At 43.6% G+C, this 24,080-nt stretch overlaps 1 protein-coding gene and 1 long non-coding RNA gene across 3 annotated transcripts; one reads left to right on the forward strand and one right to left on the reverse strand.

Annotated features, from left to right (window-relative positions):
* Positions 1-1,655: 1,655 nt before the first annotated feature.
* Positions 1,656-10,533, reverse strand: ZNF304 (zinc finger protein 304). The gene is made up of 3 exons (XM_038527566.1): positions 9,957-10,533; positions 7,256-7,382; positions 1,656-5,538 (listed from the first exon to the last, which is right to left on the reverse strand). Exons 1-3 carry the CDS (start codon positions 9,987-9,989, stop codon positions 3,716-3,718), a joined length of 1,983 nt encoding a protein of 660 aa, XP_038383494.1. The 5' UTR covers positions 9,990-10,533; the 3' UTR covers positions 1,656-3,715.
* On the forward strand, positions 10,421-23,081 carry LOC119870883. Of its 2 annotated transcripts, XR_005354423.1 has the most exons (4): positions 10,427-10,495; positions 12,806-12,924; positions 16,248-16,377; positions 22,795-23,081. It is a non-coding gene; the product is annotated as an uncharacterized LOC119870883 (long non-coding RNA). The 2 variants fall into 2 exon arrangements; XR_005354422.1 differs by lacking the exon at positions 12,806-12,924 and having other exon boundaries at positions 10,421-10,495; positions 22,795-23,073.
* Positions 23,082-24,080: the final 999 nt, after the last annotated feature.

The following is a 24,080-nucleotide window of genomic DNA, read 5'->3' on the forward strand; positions in this document are numbered from 1 at the left end:
ATGTTAAAAATGGATAGAGTCTAGAAACGGATCAGCAGAAATACAGTCAACTGATTGTTGAAAGAGAAGCAAAGGCAATTCAGTAGAGAAAGGATAGTCTTTTCACCAAATGGTGCTAGAACTACTAAACATCCTGTTTTGTTTTGTTTTGTTTTTTAGATGATCCAGGGGCAACTGGGTGGCTCAATCAGTTAAGTGTCTACCTTCAGCTCAGGTCAAGATTTTGGGGTCCTGGGATTAAGCCCCATGTCAGGTTCCCTGCTTATTGGGGAGTCTGTTTCTCCCTTTCCTTTTGCTCTTCCCTCAGTTAGTGCTTTTCTCTCTCTCAAACAAAATGTTTTTTAAAAATGATCTAGATAATTTATACTTGCACAAATATTTTCCCAAAATGGATAATAGACCTAAATGCAAAACACAAAACTACAGAACACCTAGACAATAACACTGAACAAAATGCAGGTGACTTTGGATTTGGCCATGTTTTTTTATATACAACACTAAAAACACAATCATTGAGAGAATAACTGGGTGATCTGAACTTGATTAAAATTAAAATTCTGCTCTGCAAAAGATAGTGTTAAAAGAATATGAAAATGGTATTCATATATCATTAGGGAATTTCATTTTTAAAATTTATTTATTCATGAGAGACAGAGAGAGAGAGAGAGAGAGAGAGAGACGACAGACAGACAGAGGCAGAGGGAGAAGCAGGCTCCATGCAGGGAGCCCATTGTGGGCCTTGATCCCAGGACTCCAGGGTCATGCCCTGGGCAGAAGGCAGGTGCTAAACCACCGAGCCACCCAGGGACTACCAATCATTAAGGAATTTCAAATTAGAGCAACAATGACACACCATTACACACCTATAGGAATGGTCAAATTCCAAAACACTGACACCACCAAATGCTGACGAGGATGTGAAGCAACAGAAACTCTCATTCACTGCTGGTGGGAATGTAAAATGGCACAGGAACTTTGCAAGACAGTTTCTTACCCAGGTGCCTGGGTGGCTCTGTTGGTTAAGCATTTGCCTTCGGCTTAGGTCATGCTCCCAGGATAGTGGGATCAAGCCCTTTGTAGGGTTCCCTGCTCAGCAGGGTCTGCTTCTTCCTCTCCCTCTGCTCTTCCCACTCCCTCACCCTCTGGACCCTGCTTATTTGTGTTCTGTCTCAAATAAATATCTTTTCAAAAAAAGTTTCTTACAAATCTAAATATACTCTTACTATATGATCCAGTAAATCACATTCCTTGTCTCGAACCCAAGAGATAAAAACTTATATCCAGGGGATCCCTGGGTGGCGCAGCGGTTTGGCGCCTGCCTTTGGCCCAGGGCGTGATCCTGGAGACCCGGGATCGAATCCCACATCGGGCTCCCGGTGCATGGAGCCTGCTTCTCCCTCTGCCTGTGTCTCTGCCTCTCTCTCTCTCTCTGTGACTATCATAAATAAATAAAAATTAAAAAAAAAAAAAAAGAAAGGACACATAATAAATACATCCTTAAAAAAAAAAACTTATATCCACACAAAACCTACATACAAATGTATATTGCAGGTTTATTCATAACTGCCAAACTTGGAAGCAAGCAGGATGTTCTTCAGTTGGGGAATAGATAGACTAACTGTGGTGTATCTATATAATGAAATGTTATTAAGTGATAGTTTGCACACAGATCTTCAGAGTAGCTTTATTTTTTAACAGCCCCCATGCTGGAAACAACCCAAACATTTACTAATAACTAAATGGATAAAAAACAATTGTGGTATATGCATACAATGAAGTAATACTCAACAATACAAATGAACAACCTATTGATACATGCAACAAGATGAATTAATTTCAAAATAGTTATGGATAGTGAAAAAGGCCGGAGTCCCCACTCTCCAGAATGTATGTATCATATAATTCCATCTATACAAAATTCTAGAAAATGCTTCCTCTTTTTTGTGAATTGTGAGAAAGGGTATTAGAAAGATGGAGATAAAAGGATTATAAAAGGACACAAGGAATCTTTCAGTTGTGTTGAATATGTTCATTATCTTGATTGTGGTGATGGTTTCACAGGTATATACACATGCTGAAACGTAACACATTTCACACTTTAATATGTGCAGTTTATTTCATGTCAATCATATCTCAATGAAGTTTTTGTGAACTAAATGTTCCCCATAAAGTCATTTACCTTCCCTCTTAGAAAGTCACATCTGCCAACTATTTTGGTTTTACCACATCCCTCTCTCCACAATTCAGGAGGGTGACCCCTGCCTCAATGTCAGCAAAAACCAGAGCAATGAAATCCATGTCCACTTCAGTCACTAGGAATGCTAGCTGGGTCAGAGAAGCCCTATCATTGGATCTCTTTTTCATCTGTCCTGAGGTTCCTGCCTGTGTAGTGATGGCTACAACATCAACGGCCCAGGGAGGTAGAAAAATCCATAAACCTTAGACACTCCCAGTGGCCTTGGCCACAGAAGATAAAGAGTCTGAAGGTTCTGAGAATTTCTATATTCTCATTCCACAAAAATCATGGACATTTGTAGATGCCTCTGTCAGAAGAGACACTCATCCCCACTCCATTTTCTCAGTGTTTCTGTCCCAATTATGAGCCCCACCTTGCCCTGAAGGCCTTCCAGGCAATGACACCTGCCTATGGGAATCAGGACATCAGGGACTGGCTTCTGTGCAGATCCAAGAGACAGAAATCCCTCAAAAGTGCTAGGGAACATGGAACACTCTCTAGGAACAAGAGACCTAATTCATGTTTCCAGAAGCACTGGAGATTCTCACACCAATCATGCTCTCCTCAGAAATGAACTTGGGGCTCACAGGAAACCTAGCCTCCTAGGCCACAGGATGAGGCACACAAAGCTCTTCACTCTTTTCTAGCAAGCCTTGGGCACAAAGAAAATTAGGCCAGCTAGACTGGGATCTGTTCTGTCACTCTGCTAACCCTTCTGAGGCATATAAAGTTAGTGCAGACGTGTTCCTCTCTTCATTTTGGAAGAACCCAACTTTTTCTTAATCCATTCCACACAGTGAATAGACAGCCCCCCACCCCTCCACACACACACAAAGTAAATACTGCCAGAGCAGGCCTGTGTCACCGCACAAATCAGAGCAGCATGGGGCAAGCAGTTTGAAAGATTGGGGATTTAGAAGACAACAAATGAGTCATGGTTATTATGTTTACAGCTGACACTGTTCATGAAATCTTGTCTGGAAATCCCCAGCAGACTCCAGTTCAGAATCTCTTGGCCAGGGCTGGATAATGTCCACTCAGAATCCAGTCAAGGGAGTTGGAAGTGAGGACCTCACTGGGCTCAGAACACTCATTATTCCATCCAGAGAATAGGAGAGAGAGCACAGGAGTCTGCCTTCCCTGACCATACTAGAGTGGCTGACACACACTGTGGGACCTTGACAGCTGGGAGCAATGAGATGGCTTCCGCCATAGGCACGGGCAGTGATAGAACTCTGTCAAAAGCCCTGGAGAGTTCAGAAAGTGCAATGCACCTCATGGAAGCTTCCCACCTATGTGGTACTAATTGGGAATCTCCCCATAATACATGTATGGATGTACAAGGTTCACCTGCTGGGTGATGACTTTCACAAAGGGTAATCACAGAGATGTTCTCTGATGTGAGTCCTATCAGGTTGAACAAGGAGATGAACATTTTCTACATTTGTAAGGCCTTTCTCTAGTGAGAACTTCCTGGTGCTAAACAAGTTTAAGAGATGTAACTAAAGGACCACCAAAACTATTGCATTCATGAGGCTTTTCTCCAGTGTGAACTTTCTGGTGGCGAACAAGATGGGAACTTCTACTGTAGGCTTTCCCACATTCACTGCACACATAAGGCTTTTCTCCAGTATGAACCCGCTGATGTAGAATGAGGCTAGAGTTTCGGCTGAAGAATTTCCCACATTCACTGCATTCATAAGGTCTTGCTCCAGTGTGAACTTTCTTGTGTTGAACAAGGTGGGAGCTACTAATGTAGGCTTTTCCACATTCACTGCACACATAAGGCCTTGCTCCGGTGTGAACCCTCTGGTGTAGAATGAGGCTGGAATTGTGGCTAAAGCATTTTCCACATTCACTGCACTCATAAGGCTTCGCTCCAGTGTGAATCCTCTGGTGTACAATGAGGTTGGAGCTATGGCTAAAAAATTTTCCACATTCACCACACTCATAAGGCCTTTCTCCAGTGTGGATTTTCTGGTGCTGCACAAGTGTGTCTTTACGGCTGAAGGCTTTCCCACACTCACTGCATTCATAAGGCCTTGCTCCAGTGTGAATTATCTGGTGCTGAACAAGTGTGTCTTTGCAGCTGAAAGCTTTCCCACATTTGCTGCACACGTAAGACCTTGCTCCTGTGTGGACTCTCCGATGTTTAATGAGGCTGGAGTTATGGCTAAAAAACTTTCCACATTCAATGCATTCATAAGGCCTTGCCCCAGTGTGAATTCTCCAGTGCTCAATAAGGTGGGAGCTTTGGCTAAAGAATTTTCCACACTCACTACACTCGTAAGGCCTTTCTCCAGTGTGAAATCTCTGGTGCTGCACAAGTGTATCTTTACGGCTGAAGGCTTTTCCACATTCACTGCACTTATAAGGCCTTTCACCAGTGTGAATTCTCTGGTGCTGAACAAGGTGGGAACTTCTGCTGTAGGCTTTTCCACATTCACTGCAGTCGTAAGACCTTTCTCCAGTGTGAACTCTCTGGTGCTGAACAAGTGTGTCTTTGCGGCTGAAGGCTTTTCCGCATTCGCTGCATGTGTAATGTCTTTTTCCAGTGTGAAATTTCTGGTGCGTTTTTAAGTGAGACAGGTGAATGAAGGCCTTTCCACACTCTTTACACACATGTGATGTCTCTCCACTGTGAATTTTTCTGTGATTAATAAGAGCTGATTTCTCATTGGACATATTTCCACATGGTGTGCACCTAAAGGGTCTTACTTCAGTACAACTTACCTGATTGCCAAGGAGAGTGAAGGTATTCAGGAAGGTGTTCCCATTGTCAGTGCAACTGAAAAGCACCAGTCCATCGTGGTCTCCCTGGGGTTGGCCAAGACTAGTGCTGTGTGGGAAAGACTCCATGAACTCAGTCCTTTTGTATGGAATCATCCCACTGACAGACGACTGGCAATGGAAGAGGCCAGAGCTATCTAGCAAGTCCATCCCTTCCTCCCTGCAAGTAAAGGGTCTCCCTAACATGTGGAATTCACAGCTCTTCACGTACGAGGTCCCACCAGCAGCCCCTCTGAAGAGATCCTCTCCACTATACTGCTTTTGGTGTTGGTAAAAGTTTGCACTGAACAAGAATCCTCTCCTACGTGGGGCACATGTGTACAGCTTCTGCAAGGGGTGTGATCCCTGGTGTTTGGCCAAGTGCAAAATATCTTTTACGAGTGGGTCACACACCTCACACAGGTGGGGTTTTGGGATAAATGCACCTGACTTGGAAGTCCTGAGCTGCGACCCTCCTACAGAAACACTCTGCTCAGAAGGTGTCTCCTCATTATCTGCTTCACGCCAACAATCTGAAAGCAAAAAGATGCTGGTGAGGTAAATGTTGACTCTGGTGGACAGCAGCAGCCCAATCTTGTGTGTGAGAAACCCCAAAGAATGAGGGCATTGGCTTGCTGGTGGGACAAGGGAGCCAGGATCAGGGTGAGAAAAGGCCCACTGTTGGTCCTGGACCTCTTAAGGTCACAGTAAGGAGAAACGATGAGGAGGCACAATGGTGGTACATGGTATAGGGCACAGAGAAGTTTCCAGCTTGCTCCTCCATTGAGTAGGGCCTTGGCTGCTGAGCTCTCTACAGAAAAATGTGTCCAGGCCCAGGAAAATCTGACTGTGAATAAGTAGCTGGTTCTCAAGGATTATTTTAGGAAATATGCACGACTCATTGCACATTAAAGTAGCCAGCATTGCAGAGTACTGCAGAGGGAGAAGAGAAAAATGAATGAGATAAAGACGCCAAAGAAGGAAGGAAACAGCCAAGGGATGGAAGACAGAAAAGAAGTGACAAATGGACAAAGTACCAAAAATAGGAAGTAAAGGTAGAAATGAAGTATCATTACAGGCCCTGGCAAACACTAGTGAACACAAAGTAGGCTAAAAGTATGATCTGAACCCAGCACTAACATGACGATCCTCCAGCTCCCTCCTGGGCCTCTCTCACTGTGGCTGGATCAGGTCTGCCCCGTCAGATACCCAAGGCTTCCTGCCCCTCTCCAAGTGAGCCACTACATGGGATCTGGAAGATAAAGCTATAAAGAAAACCCTGGGCAGACGAGTGGCCTAGGGAGACCCACCCCACAGAGAAGAAAATGAAATGTTAAAAAACAGAACCCTGAAGGAAGATTTAGCAGAACAGGCCTGAGGGCAGACCTGAGGACACTGAGCTGCCATGGATCTAGACAGTTACCTGGCCAAGGAGTGCACAAGCCATGCTGAACCTGCTGAACAGAATGAAAAGGCCCTGAGCCCCTAGCCCATTTCCAGCAAGGCTCTGGGCAGCGAGTGCTGGAACTGCTCAGCAAGGGAGGGGATGCTGCACACAGCCCAGTCCTGGCACCCATAGTACCTCCTCTGGGCACCAGAGGAGGGAGGGAGAAGAGTCACTGAGCTAGCTGGACAAAAAGAGCGGCCTCTGGGACACAGGGCAATAACCAAACCAAGGGCCACAGGAGTGAGTGGGAGGGCCTGGGGAAGGCAGCCTCTGAGAAGGCCTGGGAATACCTGACTCCCAGCGTTCTCACCCTTGTGTAAGCCTCTTCCTTTGCCTGTAGGCATGGCCTGGCTCATTTCTAAGGATAATGGGATAATGGATGTCACTTTCAAGGTCAGGTTAGGAAAGGACTGGATTCCATCCTGGACATTCTCTCTCACTCACTTGCTCAGAGAGAAGCAGCATCCATGTTAGGAGGTACACTACAGAAAGGGCAACATGACAAGGAACCAAGGGAGGCCATTGGCCAACAGCCAGAGAGGGACTATTTGTCACAGTTCAACAAGCCACAAGAAACAAAATCTTGCAAACAACCACACAAGTGCATTTGTAAGTGGACTCTTCCTGAGATTGGCCTTCAGATGAGAACACAGCCCTGACTAAAACCTCATGAGAGCACATGAGTAAGCTGTGACCAGGTTCCTGATACACTGAAATTGAAATAATTTTTTTTTTTTTACTGTTTTAAGCCACTGAATTGGGGCGTAATCTGCCATATACCAATAGATAAAACAGAGACTTACCCAGTGAGGCCACCAGTGCAAAGTTCTCCAGCATCACATCACGGTACAGAAGTCTCTGAGCTTCCTCAAGGAGCTCCCACTCTTCCCGGGAGAAGTACACGAACACATCCTCGAAGGTCACATGGTCCTGTCATGATGGCGGACAGCTGAACCCATAGGCAACAGGAATCCCCAGTCTTTTTTTTTTTTTTAAAGATTTTATTTATTTATTTATTAATGACAGATGAGGGGGGGGCAGGCAGAGACACAGGCAGAGGGAGAAGCAGGCACCATGCAGGGAACCCAATGTGGGACTCGATCTTGGGTCCCCAGGATCACATCCTGGGCCAAAGGCAGCACTAAACCGCTAGGCCACTGAGGCTGCCCAAGAATCCCTGTCTATGCATGCACGCAGCCACCGCTGGTCCCTCTCCTTCCAGCCTCCTAGCTCAGAGGAGACACCAGGACACCACTAGCACCTGCTCTCTTCTCATGTCTCTCTGAGCGCAGCCCAGAGCCAGGTAGGTGGGCAGATAGATACTATGTAATCTATGGGTCGGCCATGAAGGGCACCAAATGCTCTCCTGTTGTCCTTCACACCATGCTTCCCCGAAGATACAACCTTAAGACCATTAGATCACACTTCCCCCAACATGTATTTTATTCTTTAAACCACCCCTTTTTCCCATTTGGAACTGCCACTACCACTAACAAATTTCTGGTCATAACATATGCACTTATAGGGCACCCCCACGCCAAAATTCCACTCTACACATGGTGTCCAAAAAGTGCACATACATCATTGTGACAGGCACCACTGTCACCAGTGCCTAAGCAAGAGACCCAGTTCATAGTCTCAAGTTTCAACTTTCTTGTTATTATTTTTTAAGATTTTATTTATTTATTAGAGAGCAAGAACAAGAGAGATTACAGAGGGAGAGGGAGAAACAGACTACCCAACGAGCAGAGAGCCCGACGTGTGGCTCAATCCCAGGACCCCAAGATCATGACCCGGGCAGAAGGCAGACACTCAACCAATCGAGCCACCCAGGTATCCCTCAACTTTCTTGTTTTTCACTGCATTGCCATCATGACCTGGAGATACTCTCTCCTAAATGTAACCCACAGCTCTACCCCCATTTCACATACTGGCCATCACCTTTTGAACTTCTGAAACTAATACCCCTCCCAGAACTAAAAACATGCACCCACCTTGATGTCTCAACTAAGGAGTCTCTAGACTTCTTAAAACTCAACGTGAGGAAAGCCTAATCCCCAATGTAATTATAGAAAATTACTCTATCAGCTTCCCAACCAGGTAAAGAAAACAAAACAAAACCCTCTAGGGTCACCCACAACTCATCCGTTTCTCTCATTCACCCTTCACATCAGAAAATCTGGCCACCCTGCTTATAAAACAGATATAAAATCCACCAATGTCTCTCACTTCCACAGCCACTTCTCTGGGCCAGTTACCATCAACACTCACAGACAACTGCAGTAGGTTCCCCACTCATGTCCATGCTCTGTTTTCAACTAGAGAGCAGCTTAAGGGAATCCATTAAATCTTAGTCAGGTCACCTTTCTCTTCTGTTCCAAACCTCCCATGTCTTTCACTACCCTCAAATTGAGGTCCAGCTCCTCAGCCTGACATTCCGGACTCCTGACCCTGCTCCCAACAGACAAGTAAGATCTGTGGTTCCTTGAGGACTCCCAACACAATCTTACCTGCCAGCATTTGCACAACGCTGTCCCTGGGCCCAATACACCCTTCAATCTTTATCCTATTGGCTACCAGAAGTAGGAAAGTCTATTAACTCCTTGCCCGGACTCAGAATGCTGGGTTAGAAATACCACCCACTTACGGTCCCCAGACTAAAATGCAGATAGAGGAACAAGTAGAGAGTCCCAGAATATCGTATTACTATGTCTCATCAGAAAACCCAGTGGGCCCTACTTTATTTATTTATTTTTAAAGATTTTATTTATTTAGTCATGAGAGATATTGAGAGGCAGACACATAGGCAGAGGGAGAAGCAGACTCCCTGCGGGGATCGTGATGGGGGACTGGATCCCAGAATCCCACCCTGAGCCGAAAGCAGACACTCAACCACTGAGCCTCCCAGGCGTCCCAAGTGGGCCCTATTTTAAAAGCAGATACTGAGCTCATACACTATCCTGACCCCCACTGCCACCACTCTGGTCCACCTACCATCAACACTCACCTGGTTTACTGAGGTAAATTCCATTCTGGTCTCCCTACCCACCGCCATGCCCCCCAATCTTTCCACTCTGCAGCCCCACGGAGTCTGTTAACACCTAAGTCAGATCATCTCCCTTCTTTGTTTCAAACCTTCCACGACTCCCACAACCATCAGAACACAAGCCCAGCTCTTCAGGCTGCCATTCCAGGCCTGACCCCTGACCACCTGCTCTCTGTTCTCACCAGGTGATGTAACAGGCACCTACTGCTCCTGGAACACGAATTCATTCCCACCTCCAAGTATGTCTACTAGCTGGCTCCTGCATCTCGGAAACCCTTGCACACCTCATCCCAAGGATGCTGGAACCCGGAACCTCACCGCAGATGCTTCGGGAGTGACCGCCCTCCGCTGCCCTTATATTCAGGAGAAGGGAACGTTAAAGGCAAAGTGAGGAGGGTCCTTGGACACGCCACCCCCTCTATCGGGGTCGGCGAGGGCCTGAGGGACCCTCTGCTCACCTGAGCCCGGTACATCAGCGCCGGGACAGCCATGGGATCCTGTAAGCAGAACCAGGTCGTGAAAAGCGGGCAAACCCGGCGGGTCCTGCGGGCTCAGCGGGAACCAAACCTCCGGGAGGCGGGGAGACCTCGGCCGACCGGCGCGCTCCGAGCCCGTCTCCCCCGCGTGAAAGCGAGCCCAGGCTCAGGGCGCGGCGGCCGGGGACGGACGAGGACGCCGCGGGGTTGCTAAGACCTCGGGAGGAGCGTTGCTCCGGAGGACACCTCCGCGCAAGGTCGCCCGTGCCACGACAGGGCTCATGGAGGCCAGCAAAAGCGCGTGTTTTAGCGTCCTTCCCTGCCCGGTTCCAGAGAGCCGCATTGGAAGCGTACCACCCCAGTCCCCGAGGCTCTGCCGCCGGCGCGGAGTGCCTCGGCACACGCAAAATACGTCACGATGGCGACGCCGGAAGTCCCGCCTCTGCCGCCAAGGCAGCGGGAGACGCCTTGTTCCGGGCTGTCATTGGCACGACGCCAAGGCAGTGGGCACAGATTTCTGGGTAATGTAGTTGGTGCCCTGTATCGAACTAGGCAGTAGGCATCTTTCCGGGTTTTCTTGAGAACAGCAAAGTGGCTCCGGCGGAGGCTGCGGGGAGGAGAAACATGGGAGAAATATGGTCCAGTAGTGCCAAATCTCCTCTTACACTGATACACCCATATTTCTTTGGTCACCTGGGACAAAGCCCATCCTCAGTGGTCTCCAGCACGTGATCCAGTCTTTAATCCTGGGGGAGCTACTTCATCTCTCAGCTTTGAGGACTATGTTGTTTTTTTGTGTTTGTAAGATTTTATTTATTTATGAAAGACACACAGAGGCAGAGACATAGGCAGAGGGAGAAGCAGGCTCCCTATGGGGAGCATGATGCGGGACTCAATCCCAGAACCCTGAATAAGGACTTGAGCGGAAGGCAGATGCTTAACCACTGGGCAACCCAGGTGCCCAGGGGACTGAGATTTAAATTGAATGGTGAATATGCCTCCTTGGTGGGGCCTTTGTGTGGTATTGTTATATATTCCTCTAATTCCTTGATTCCCAAATTTAAGCCCCTGACCTGACAGTATCATCATCACCTGTAAACTCTCTGGCCCAACCTACACCTCCTGACAGATAAAACCTGTGGGCGGGGCCCTAGCTTAAGCTTGAGAACTGGAACTTTCTTGAAAAGTCATGACCGTCTTCCTTCCCCCAAAATTTAATAACTAAAATGGGAAAACAGTACAACCTACTTCATGGGAAATGAAATGATAAATGCTTAACACAGAGCCTAGTGCTAAATACTTACAAGCTGTTATTGTTACTATTCATCATCATCACCAGTTTCTCACATGTACTGCTGTAGGAGGATGTCAGGGACCTCTCTTTGCCGAATCACTAATGATATTTGTTAAAACACAACATATAACCATTGTGACTCAGCAAGTAGCATCATGAGGGTTAGAATTTTTGCATTAAACACATGTGCATACCATTAGGTGCAATTAATTAAAAAAAAAACACATCCTATACAAGAAGGTTTCATAAAGCACAGGTAGGTCTATTGTCCAAGGGACACATCCTTACAGCCCATATGATTCAAAACATAGGACTATCAAGACTAATTGATCTTAGCCTTAAGTGGGTGTGGACTTAATATGGTTTCATATCGTTGACCTTATCAGGTCAACCAAATCAGTTGTTTTGCTAGCAAAAATGGATTTATTCTAGAATAGCAGAGAATTGCAATTCAGGACAGGTAAGCTATGACAAAAACCATAGACTAGTTTAACAAAGGAAAACAATTGTTCTGTGGAGAAGAAAGAGCAGCTTGGGAAGTATTGTTTTGAATGGAAGTCCATTGGAGAAAAGCAAGAGTTCAGGGTGATGATGATTTCTCTTTGGTTAAGTTGCTGGGGTGGTCGATTTATTGTAGGAGATGAAATGTACATCTTTTCCTGTCCAGGCTTGTAATTGATGATTCTTCCCTGTTGAAGATTCTTCTCTTGACCTCTGTAATTGGCGATTCTTGACTTCCAGTGGTACTGCGTGAGAGCTCCCCCTTCTGGCTTCCCAATTCTATTATAGTGACATTTTCTTTTACTAATTTTCACATTTCCCCCTTTTGACCAAGATCTTTCCCTGAAAACATCGCTAATCAAGAGTCAGTTTTTCTTAATTCAGTGGCCTTTTGTCCCTTGATGTCAGGAAGGACCTTTCCTGGATATCATGTCTCACGTTGGAGGACTCTAGGTCTGAAAATAGCCAACCAAAAAATATTTATCCGCACTAATTCTGACTTGAGGAAGAAAATTTCTCCCTATGGAGCCCATCCTGGAGTTATGTATACCTCCTGGAAGTCCCTGCTTTAAAAGGCCATGAAAGCAGAATAGTGCAAGAACATACTGAAAGAATTAACCAAGTGCATTTGGGAAGAGAGTGCAGGTATAAACATAATGCAACAGCTGATGGACTTTTTGTAAAACAGTCCATCAAAAACTTCAAAACGTTTTTAAACAGTATTGTTATCTCAAAAGAACTGTTTGGAACCAAATGCATTATCAGCAATACAGTCTTAAAGTTTTAAATTCAGAAACCATGAATTTGGCTGAGAATCCAGAGTCAGTTAATAGTCCAGATTAAAAGAAGGAAGGAAGGAAGGAAGGAAGGAAGGAAGGAAGGAAGGAAGGAAGGAAGGAAGGAAGGAAGGAAGGAAGGAAGGAAGGAAGGAAGGGCTGTAAATCTTGAACTTTTTAATATACCTTGTCCAAACATCTTAGGAAACAAGTCTTGTCATATGTCATCTGCTTCAATCCCAGGAAATCTTTACTTTCAGGTCACCCAGCAGATGGCAGGTCCAGTCAGAGTTTGGTGCTTTCTTTAGATGTGTTACATGAATTTAAAAGGAGTCTATTCTCTGGAGTTTGGCAGCACAAGTGTTGTGGGGCCTTCCTGGTGAGTCTTTCTGGAGGAATCCTTTCCAGTAGATGAAATCTTCAGGTTGCAAAGTGTGATGCTTAGGGTCTCCATCTCCCAGGAGTGCATTGTGAAAATGTTGCTCTACTGAAGCATGGAATTTTTAATAGAAGCAATTGGGCCTTATAATATTTAATTATATCTGTGGGTCAAAGGAAACAGGGGCCAAGATGTCCTATGCTATCTCAAAGAGGGAGAGTCTACGTGGGAGGAATCTGAGATTTAGAAGGATCAATGGCAATATTTTTGGTCAAGGTACATAGAGAATCATTACACATTTTACCAATAGATTCTTAACAGTGCCATTAATGTGTTCAACTGACCCTGAGGACTGAGGATGGTACGCACATTGATTATAAATCATCCAAACAGAACAAAACTGTTGAAACACCTGACTGGTAAAATGGGTTACTCAACCACTCTGATGTTTGAGAGGTGTTTCTCAGGTAGGGATAATCTTTTCTAAGAGAGCCACAGAAGAAGTGGCCTGTCTACAAGGGGAAATTTTGGTACAGTGGAGAAAATATATAAACCATCACTAAAATATATTTATATCCACGAGACAGGGAAAGCTGTATGAAATTCATTTGCCAAAAAAATAATAAAATAAATAAATAAATAAATAAATAACAAATTCATTTGCCAAACCTTGAATGGTTTATTGGGCAGCTCAAAGTGTCTGGGAGTGATTTGCTCAGGTTTCCTTTCCCTTTGGACAAGCAGGACAAGTGAATTGTTATTTTTTGTGGCTTTATTAATATTTTCTCACCAATATTGGTTCATCAAAACAATCATTTTTGTCAGTAGATGAACGGTTGTACATTAGCAAATAGTGGGAATTTTAGAATTTCTGGTAGGGCTGTACTGTCATTTTGTCCAAATAATAATTCTCTCTTTTTATCAAATCAGTAATTATTAGTATTCCAATATTTTTTCCTTTTTTGGAGCCAATTGTTGGGTGTCTCTGGTCAGTTTTTCCAAATTATCATCTGGGAGAACATCCCTTTGGACTGGACAGAGGTTTGGCTATTGAGTCTCCTTGAGAGCACCATTTGGCAGAAGTATGAGTGAGGTGGATTCCTTTTGCCTCCAGGAAGTCAAATGTGGAATGCCCAGGAAGCTTAATAACAGCCAGAGCAGCCGGCCTGTTGATATAAAGTGGCCAAAGGTAAAGGTGCTGCCTCATTGACTTCAAAACAAATTGCAGTGGCATACCCAGCATGATATTTACTATTTTCATCCTTTAAATATGAATCATTTGTAAGCTACAAAACGTCTGTGGCAGTTAGAAGAGATTCCTGTAAATTGTTATGAGGAGTCAAAAGAGGTGATCTGTTGAAGTTAAGCAGTGTGAGGGGTTTCATCCATGAAGGAGGGGAGAAGGATGGCAGGATTAAGGCTATTACAACAAGAAAGAGTTACATGAGAGGGAGTTAACAGGAGGATTTCATAGGAGGTAAGGTGACTGGCTGAAAGGTGTTGCATATGAAGAGAACTTGGGAGGGCTGCTTCTGCGTGGGATACAGGATGGTTAAGGGGGACCCCATGACTATTTTTGCAGTGGCCTTAACTAAAAGGGTGATGGATGGAATGGCTTTGAGGGAAGGGGGATATGCCCTAGCCACAGGGTCTAAATGTTGGCTATAATACACTATGGAGTGATGATGGTCCTCAAGTTTTTGGGTGAGCACTCTAAGGGCATTACCTTCCCTCATACATACAAAGAGGGAAAAGACAAGTTGATAATAAGGTTGTCCCCCAAAGACTTTTCTTTAAAGTCCCAAGAGCTATGTCACTCTGACCTTTCCAAATAATAGGGTTAGGTTTGGCATTTTTAAAAAGTTGAGCCATAAGAAAGAAGTTTGGAATCCAAATTTGGTAGCAGCCAGCTAGTCCAAGAAAACCTTTTAATTGGCACTTCATTTCAGGTTTAGGGAATTTCAGGATGCCATGAAGCCTACCTGAATCCAAATGTAGTCGTGATTCTGAGATCAGGTGCCCTAGGTATTAAACCTGAGTTTGAGCACATTGCAATTTTTCTTTGGAGACTTTATGTTCCTATAAGGCCAAAAGTTTTTACAGTTGGAGGCTCTGAAGAGGCTTAAGAAGGAAAGCAAAGAAAAAAATCATCTATGTGTATTGTAACAAAGTAGAGCCTGCAGAAAACTTTATATCACCCAAATCAGCTTTTAAGATTTGTGGAATGTAAGAAGGACTCTGTGAAACCCTGGAATATTGCTGTCCAGGTGGATTGCCATTCTTCCCAAGTGAAGGCAAAAGGCTATCCTTAGCAACTGGAATACTAAATCTGTACTACAAAGGTCAATTACAGTGAAAAATTTGCTTTCAGTGGGATTGGACGTCAATAGTGTATATGGGTTAGGAACAACAAAGTGCCAAATGTTGCTCAGAGGTCCTCGAAAAACCTCCATCCCCAGCCACTGAGTTTTCTCACAGGTAAAACAGGTGTTACAGGGACCAGTGTAGGGAGATAATGAAGCCGTAACCCTTATGATCATCTGTTATGCCTCAAAGAGCTTCTTTATATGATATTGATTAACCCGGGGGGGAGGTTTTGAGGGACTTCTTTGAATTCTGATGGGAAGTACACTGTGGATTCTGCCAATATCAGTTGAATATTTTGCCCAGAAGGAGGATGATAGCTGATCCAATAGGTATAAATGATCGGTGTCCCCAGACTAAAATGCTAGTAGAGATGGAGCAAATAAAAGATGTCAAAGGGTCATTTAATTAGCCTGGTTGGCTATTTTGATTACCTGGTTGGCTACTGTCAAATTCTAGAATTATTTTTCCCTTTGGGGAGAAGGAAATTCCAGCATGATATCTTTTCTAAAAAATCTCAGCCGCATAAATGAAGAGGGATGGAGGAACTAGGGAGAAAAGTGTATCTCTCAAAGGGAATAGACAAAAGGGAATAGGTTCAGAGACAGAAACCTACTGAGGTTTATTAGAGACCCCCACTCTCTGAACTGTTTTAGTATGCCAGCGCAGGGGCTCCTTTATAACAATGGGGTTGAGCACCATGAGTGAAGCTCTAGTGTCAGTAAGACACAGAGAGATTCATTTCCAACCTGGAGAGTGATTTCTCCAAACTGATTAGAGGGAAAATTGGGAAGAGACCTCCGTGGCTCCTCTGAGCCCACTGCTGGGAATTAGAACATTGGAAGGGTTGGCTAGGAGGCTGAAGGTGCCTGGAGCACTTAATTTTATAAGAACCTTTTACCTAATCTCCTGGCTTTTGCAATAATGGCAGAGACCATGAAGACTGTGATTTTGTTTAGGAGCTGCATTTGTGTGAGATGAAGACTGATATCCAGCAGCTGAAGGCCACCATATCTGGTTCTCTTCCTTATCAAGACACCATCTTCCCATCATCTGGATCTGCAGCTCCCAAGGAAGCAATAATCCTGGGTAACTATGAAAACTGGAATCACTGAGGCCCAAGGAGGGAACTCCAGTAAGGAGCACAAATGAAAAGATAAAACAAAGAAACCTTTTTACAATCACTCTTGCCCATATTCCATTGGCCAAAATTTATTTACATGGTCCCAAATTAAGTGTAAGGAAAGTGAGGATATGCCTGTCCTCTTGGGTGTCCAAAATAATAGTATTGGTGAACACCTAGACATACAATCCATCAATTTGATCACCAATACCCATTTTATCATTCATCATCTACATTCTACCCTTTTACACCCTTGCTGATACGACAACCAAAACATCATCCATTCACTGACTGCATCTCAAAGTTAGGGTCACTGGGTGAAGTCTTAGGCAACTCAGGTCCAAATACTGTTTCTCCATTATATACACATGTCTTCACTCACACCCATTATAGTTATCTGTCCAGAACACAGTAAAAGGACATATTGAAACTGTGGAAGAAATAACCACAACCAGTTTTCTATATACAATGAATGCATCTTTGAATTTTTTTTATACAATGTAAAACAAGACTATGTGAGACCAAAGATGAGGAATTTAATGGAAAAAAATAACAGACAGAAATGACGCTTTAAAGATTCTATTTAAGGGGCTCCTGGAAAAAATAAAATAAATTTTAAAAAGGGGCTTCCTGGGTGACTCAGTCAGTTGAGCAGCTGACTCTTTATTTTGGCTCAGGTTCTGATCTCAGGATCCTGAGATTGAGTCCCAGAACCAGGCTCCTTGCTCAGTGAGGATTCTGCTTGAAGGTTCTCTCCCTCTGCTTCTGCCCCCCATCTTCTCTCTCTCTCTCAAATAAATAAATAAATAAAATCTTTATAAAGATTCTATTTAAAGTTGAAGGAAAGTGATCCCAAGTGAATGGTCTGTGATGGTAGGAGGTATGAGGATTTGTGAGAGTGGTGTGTTTATCGATTAATACAACCATTCATTATCTGTGTAAAACATTAATATTTCCTTTTTGGAGACAGAATGAAGGAATTACCATGTATATGCTCAATACCATGTAAACTGAGAGTGGCAAATTAATTTTAAATCTCATATTTTTCAAGAAAGCAAAGATAGTACCTATATTCTATTGTGTTAAAGAAGTATGTTATCATTTTCAGCTTAAGTGCTAATAAACAGAATCAGTGTGTACACCTTACAAATTTGAAGGAAAAAATTGAAATGTAAAGAAATAACAAAGTTTTTAAAAGGAAATGTACAGAATAAGTGAGGCAAAGAAAAGCACAAATATCTACAGAGAATGTATTTAAACCCAAATATGTATCAACCATCTCATGAGATGAGTATGGAATAAATGCTTAGAACTGAAGTCAGTAATTTTTTATATTCTTTGAAAGCTTTATTTATTTATTTGGGGGGCGGTGCAGAGGGAGAGGGAGAGAATCTCAAGCAGACTCTGCTTGGAGCACGGAGCCCAAAATGGGGCTTGATCTCATGACCCCAAGACCACGACCTCAGCCAAAATCAGGAGTCAGCTGCTCAACTGACTGAGTCACCCAGGCACCCCAGTAATTTTTATTGATTAAAAATGTCCAACCATAGCATGGACATAGGGACACATCTAAAATATAACACACAGAAATGTATAAAACAGGTCTTGAAAAACATACCTGTTATAATTATTTAAAAATATCATATGTGAAACATGTATGTGTATCAGGAAAAAATAATTTGAAGGGAGAAAGCATCACCAAGAAGGTATAATAAAATATGTATGTAATTTGTAATAGTAACTCAAATTATATAAAGCAACGGTTTCAGAATAACAAGGCTAAAGATACCAGTTCATGAATATATCAAGCATTTTTATATCAGCCATCTCAGAAATTATTTTTTTTGCCAAATAATGAAATCCCTATATATTATTTAGAGATGTGTTTAATGAAATTCTATAGGTGCATTAATAGTTTAAAACACATATATTGAGACGTTTGGGTGGCTCAGCAGTTGAGTGTCTGCCTTTGGCCCGTGGCGTGATCCTGGGATCCCGAGATTGAGTCCCACACTGGCTCTCTGCATGGAGCCTGCTTCTCTCTCTACCCATGTCTCTGTTCTTTCTCTCTACGTCTCTCATGAATAAATAAAATTTAAAAAAAATAATAAATAATGTTTTAAAAAATAAAACACATATATTACAAATAAAGGATGATAATTAACAAATGATACATTCATTTCACAAATGCTTTAAAAAAATCCACAGTAGAGGGCAGCCCGGATGGCTCAGCTGTTTAGCGCTGCCTTCAGTCCAGGGCCTGATCCTGGAGACCCAGGATTGAGTCCCACGTCAGGCTCCCTGCATGGAGCCTGCTTCTCCCTCTGCCTGTGTCTCCGCCTCTCTCTCTCTCTCTCTGTCCTTCTTGAATAAATAAAATCTTTAAAAAAAAATCCACAGTAGAGGAAAGCATACTGATTGCATTCATATAGATTTCAAAATCAAGCATAAAATGTACTTATAATTAGTAGTACATATGTAAGGTGTCAAACTATGAATTTATAAGAGAGTTGGGGCACCTGGGTGGCTTAGTGGTTGAGCATCTGCTTTTGACTCAGGTCATGATCCTGGGATCCTGGGATCAAGTCCCACATCAGGCTCCCTGCAGGGAATCTGCTTCTCCGTCTGCCTCTTTCTGGGTGTCCCTCATGAATAAATAAATAAAATCTTTAAAAAAAGAGTTAGTAAAGCAAAATTTCTAGATAGAGAATTCCTCTAAAGTATAAAATGGTATTGGTAATCTGTGAGGTTCATAAAACATTCTAATCTTGCTATGCTCTTTTATATGCTGTGTGTTGTACATTGATATTTATCTTTTTTTCTATATGTGTAATTTCAATAAGATAAAATGGACAAATCTTAGGTATATGGCTTGATAGGTATTTATTTGCCTGTCAACACGCATATAAGCCCCACCCATACAAAGTCACAGGACATTTCCAACAGCCCTGCAAAGATGACCATTATTGTCCTTTCTCACCATATATTAGGTTCACCTGTTTTTTAACCTTTCTACAAGGTTATAGCATGTACTACTTGGTCTCTGACTTGTATCACTGTCACTCACTGTCTTTTTCTGGGAGATTCATCCACACTGTTGCATGAAGCAGTAGTTTTCATTGCTGTGTTTTTTTCCATTTTATGACCATATAATTTATTTAGGCACGTTCCCATGGATAGCCGTGTGACTAGTTTTAGGTTCTTGGTTATTATTGATAATGTCACTTATAAATCTATAATCCTAAGGATTCATACCCTTGAGCAACACGGGGGTTAGGTGTGCTGACTGAAAGTTGAAAATCCATATATAACTGCTGACTCTCTCAAAACTTAGTAATAGTCTACTATTGACCAGAAGTCTTACTGAGAGCCTAAACAGTTGATTAACACATATTTTGTATGTTACCTCCTGTATCTTTACAATAAAGTAAGCTAGAGAAAAGAAAATGCTATTAAGAAAATCATAAGGGAGTGGCACTTGGGTGGTTCAGTCGGTTAAATCTCTGCCTTTGGCTCAGATCATGATCCTAGGGTCCTGGGATAGAGCCCTGCATCAGGCTCCCTGCTCAGTGGGGAGTCTGCTTCTCTGTCTGCCCCTCCCCAACTTGTGTGCTCCCCTCTCCCTCTGGATGTGCACATCCACCAATACAGTTTTGGTAGTTCTGTGTGTGATGGTGTAGTAGAGTTGGCTCCCAAAGTGTGTATGTTCCGTGGCGTGTCTGAGTGTGCTCTGCCTGCATCTGCTTCCAGGTGCCCCTGACCAACTGCCCAAACTAGAACCAGGTCCCTTGCTCTGCCACAGCCCAGTCACCTCTAAGGGGATCTCTGAATGCCACTCAGGCACTCTAGAACAATGTCCCCACTGGGATATCTGTGCCCTCAGCTCGTCCCAAGTCAGAATTCACCACCTCTGGGAGGCCTCTCAGTTAGTCTGATACCCAGGCCCTGGCCTCAAATCTCCCCACACTGAACTTCCATTTTCTTCAATGCACAGGATGCTTACCCACTCAGAGCTTTGTGTATGATGTTTCCTCTTCCCAGAACTCTGTGTAGGGCTAATTTCTATCTGTATTACAGGTGGAAATTTGGCACAGGAGGGGACATGATTGGAAAGGGAAAGAGAAGGTCAGGAGGATATTGGGGGCTAGGTCATGGCATTAGTAGCTGGTCTGGCACTCAGCTCCAAACCCTGGGATTCTCCTGTTGAACATAGCAAGTTTACAGAACACTAACCTCAGTCCAGGGCATTCAGTGACCATGACAAACTGAGACAGAGACAAAACCATCCCATCATCATATCAGAGCACAGACAAAACAAGAACTCTGTGCAAACAATGGAAATGACCAGGTATCTACCTCTCCTGGGTGACTCAGTGACAGCTACATCATCTACCAGCTGATGCTGTGGTGCCACTTCCAGCCCCTGCTTTGTAGATAAAATATTTCAGGATATCCAATCATAGATCAACCCCACTTCCCAACAACATCCAATTCAGACCAAATCTCCAATTTCTTAAACCCTCTTACAAATCACTGAGCACAAACCCAAAGCCTGGAAGACATCCTAATACCCTCTTCCTGAGGGTTGCACATTTCCATGAGTGCGATATCCTATACTGCAGTGTACCAATACACCTCACTCTGTTCCACTACAGGTGTCAGGTGCATTTCTGGTGCCAGGTGGCACTGGCACCAAGTACCCATAGACCCAAACGCTTCTCTGAACTCCAGGCTTGCATACCCAACTAGATATCAATACCTCCTCTTAGATATCTAATAGAAATCTCACAAGTAAGTACAAACCACAATTCCTGATGTTGCCCTGTCCTACTCCCCACTTCCCACCTTAGCCACAGTGGCCCTCCTCTGGTTCCCACTCATCAGTCCTGCATCTTGACATGCGCTGTTAATTGGCAGATGTTCTCTAGCTCCAACCCTGCCTGAGTGTCCTGCATCCTTTCAGGGTCTGCTTTGCTTTGTGTGCTTTACCTCAATGCTCATCTTCCCATTTTCTACAAGAACAAGGAACTCTAGGGACCAGTGACAGGACCAACATCATGTGGCTGGGGATGGGCATGGTGCAGACAGGCTGGAATCCCAACCAATTGCAATTTCAAGCTCTTAACAGCTATGCCGCTCTGGTGCTCCACAGTTGTCCTCACATCACCATTAAAATCCGCTTATACTGCCAGGGTTCCCAGACAGATTGATGTCAGTGCAAGAAATCCTTTGTTTCACCGGTTTAATATATGTCCCATGTGAGCTCTAGGGCGGGACCAATGACTCAGTCATCCCCGTGTCCTAACCCCCCATGGTGTGCAACGATGGATGCACGTTGTCTCATTCTTGCCACAGGGAGCTCTCTGACTGAACACATAAGCAAAGGTCTGATGGTGAGAAAAAGGTGAGAGTACAAACCTCGGTCGTGATCCACTGGACAGCATGTCACAACTGCTTTGGGACAAAGGCCCAGGCTTCAGAATGTGCCTTGTACCAAAGAGCTCCCGGGTGGGGAAACACCCTGGAGTGTTTCTTCAACCCTTACATACCTAGGAGCTCAGTGACAGAGCTACGGTCACTGCATAGACAAGCTCCCCCGAGAGAGGACAGAGAAACGCAACTTTTTTTCCCAAGTAACAGAAAACTATACATGCTGTCATTGAAAGATTGTTAACTATTGTGATGACTAACTCATGGGGAAGCACATGAATGATGAAATGTGGTAAGGCACCACAGAAGGGGTTCAGCCCACAACTGTGATGCAGAACTGTGCCTAAGGTCATTGATGAGGTTTTGAGGAGGCTCAAAGTGAGAATGATTATATTTATATTAAAAATAATGCAATTTTCTTTATCATGAGGGAACAATCATGAGGGAACACCTCATATAGTTCAACATTTGTCCTCAAAGACAGTCCCAAAGGAAGGCGAATATTCCCAAATGCCCTGCCTGATGAGAACACAAAGGAAGTTAAGTCCACAGGGGAAAATGGGAAAGTACATGTACCTGTACATGTTACGTATACCTCTTCACCCACAGGTAAATTCCACTTTTCTTTCTTTTTTTTTTTTTTTCTTAAGATTTTATTTATTTATTCATGAGAGAGGCAGAGACATAGGCAGAGGGAGAAGCAAGCTCCCTGCAGGGAGCCTGATGTGGGAACCGATCCCATGACCCCGGGATCACGACCTGAGCCAAAGCCAGATGCTCAACCATTGAGCCACCCAGGCACCCCCCAATCACTTTTCTTTATAACAATACTTCACACATTCTCCTAAGACTAAAGGATGGGCTTCTTTATCCATGTTTGTTTTTTCAGAGTTTATCATGAATTTACCTTGAATGTGTTTTACTGTTTGTTTTGGCCCTAATTTGACCCCTAGAAAACTACTGAGGTGGAGTTGGAGAAGATCCTCAAGATATTTAAAAAAGTGAAAAACCCAATCAGAGGGAAGTTTTAAGACCCACCTGGGAAGACTGCACGGCTACATGATCACTATGATGGCTCAGAGAAAATAAAGAAAAATGCAGATCTGGATCAAGGAAAAGTGAGCAGGCTGGATGTTTAAAATGACATGAAAAAAGGCTTTTTTTTTTTTTTTTTTTGAAATTGAAGGCTTCTCTTCCATTCTTACTCCACATAGTCCTAGATGTCCTAGCTGGAGCAATTAGGCAAGACAAAGAAATTAAAAGGTATCCAAATTAAAAAGAAAGAAGTAAAACTGTCATTATTTGCAGATGATATATTCTTATAAATTGAAAATCCAAAAGACTCAACTAAGAGCTGTTGGAGCTAATCAGTGAATTCAGTAAAGTTGTAGGATATGAAGTCTACACACACCAATCAATTGCATTTCTATACACTAACAATGAAACATCTGGGGAAAAAAATACAACTATCTCATTCAAAATAGCATAAAAAACAACATAATACCTAGGAATGAATTTTTTTTTAAATTTTTATTTATTTATGATAGTCACACAGAGAGAGAGAGAGAGAGAGAGGCAGAGACTCAGGCAGAGGGAGAAGCAGGCTCCATGCACCGGGAGCCCGACGTGGGATTTGATCCCAGGTCTCCAGGATCGCGCCCTGGGCCAAAGGCAGGCGCCAAACCGCTGCGCCACCCAGGGATCCCCCTAGGAATGAATTTAACCAAGGAAGTGAAAAGATCTGTACAAAGAAAAATATAAGATTCTGTTGGGGGAAATATGACACAAACAGAAGGATACCTTGTGTTCATAGATTGGAGGAGAACTACTACTGTTAAAATATCCATGCTATGCAAAGCAATATACAGATTCAACACAATCCCTATCAAAATTCCAATGGCACTTTTCAGGAATAGAAGAAACAACCTTAAAATGTGTATGGAACCACAAGACCCCTAATAGCCAAAGCAACCATGAGAAAGAACAGGTAGCACCAGATTGCCTGATTTTGACTATACTACAAAGCTATAGTAACCAAAACAGTATCGTACTGGCATGAAAAATAGACACAGACCAATGGAACAGAATAAAGAGCTGGAATTAAAACCCCACATATGCAATTAGCTCGTATTTGATGAGATCCAAGGACATCAAATGGAGAAGAGTCTCTCCAACAAATAGTGTTGGAAAACTAGATAACCCCATGCAGAGAAATGAAATCAGACCCCTATCTTATACC

Source organism: Canis lupus, chromosome 1 (assembly GCF_011100685.1).
Source record: "Canis lupus familiaris isolate Mischka breed German Shepherd chromosome 1, alternate assembly UU_Cfam_GSD_1.0, whole genome shotgun sequence".
Lineage (NCBI taxonomy): Eukaryota > Metazoa > Chordata > Mammalia > Carnivora > Canidae > Canis > Canis lupus.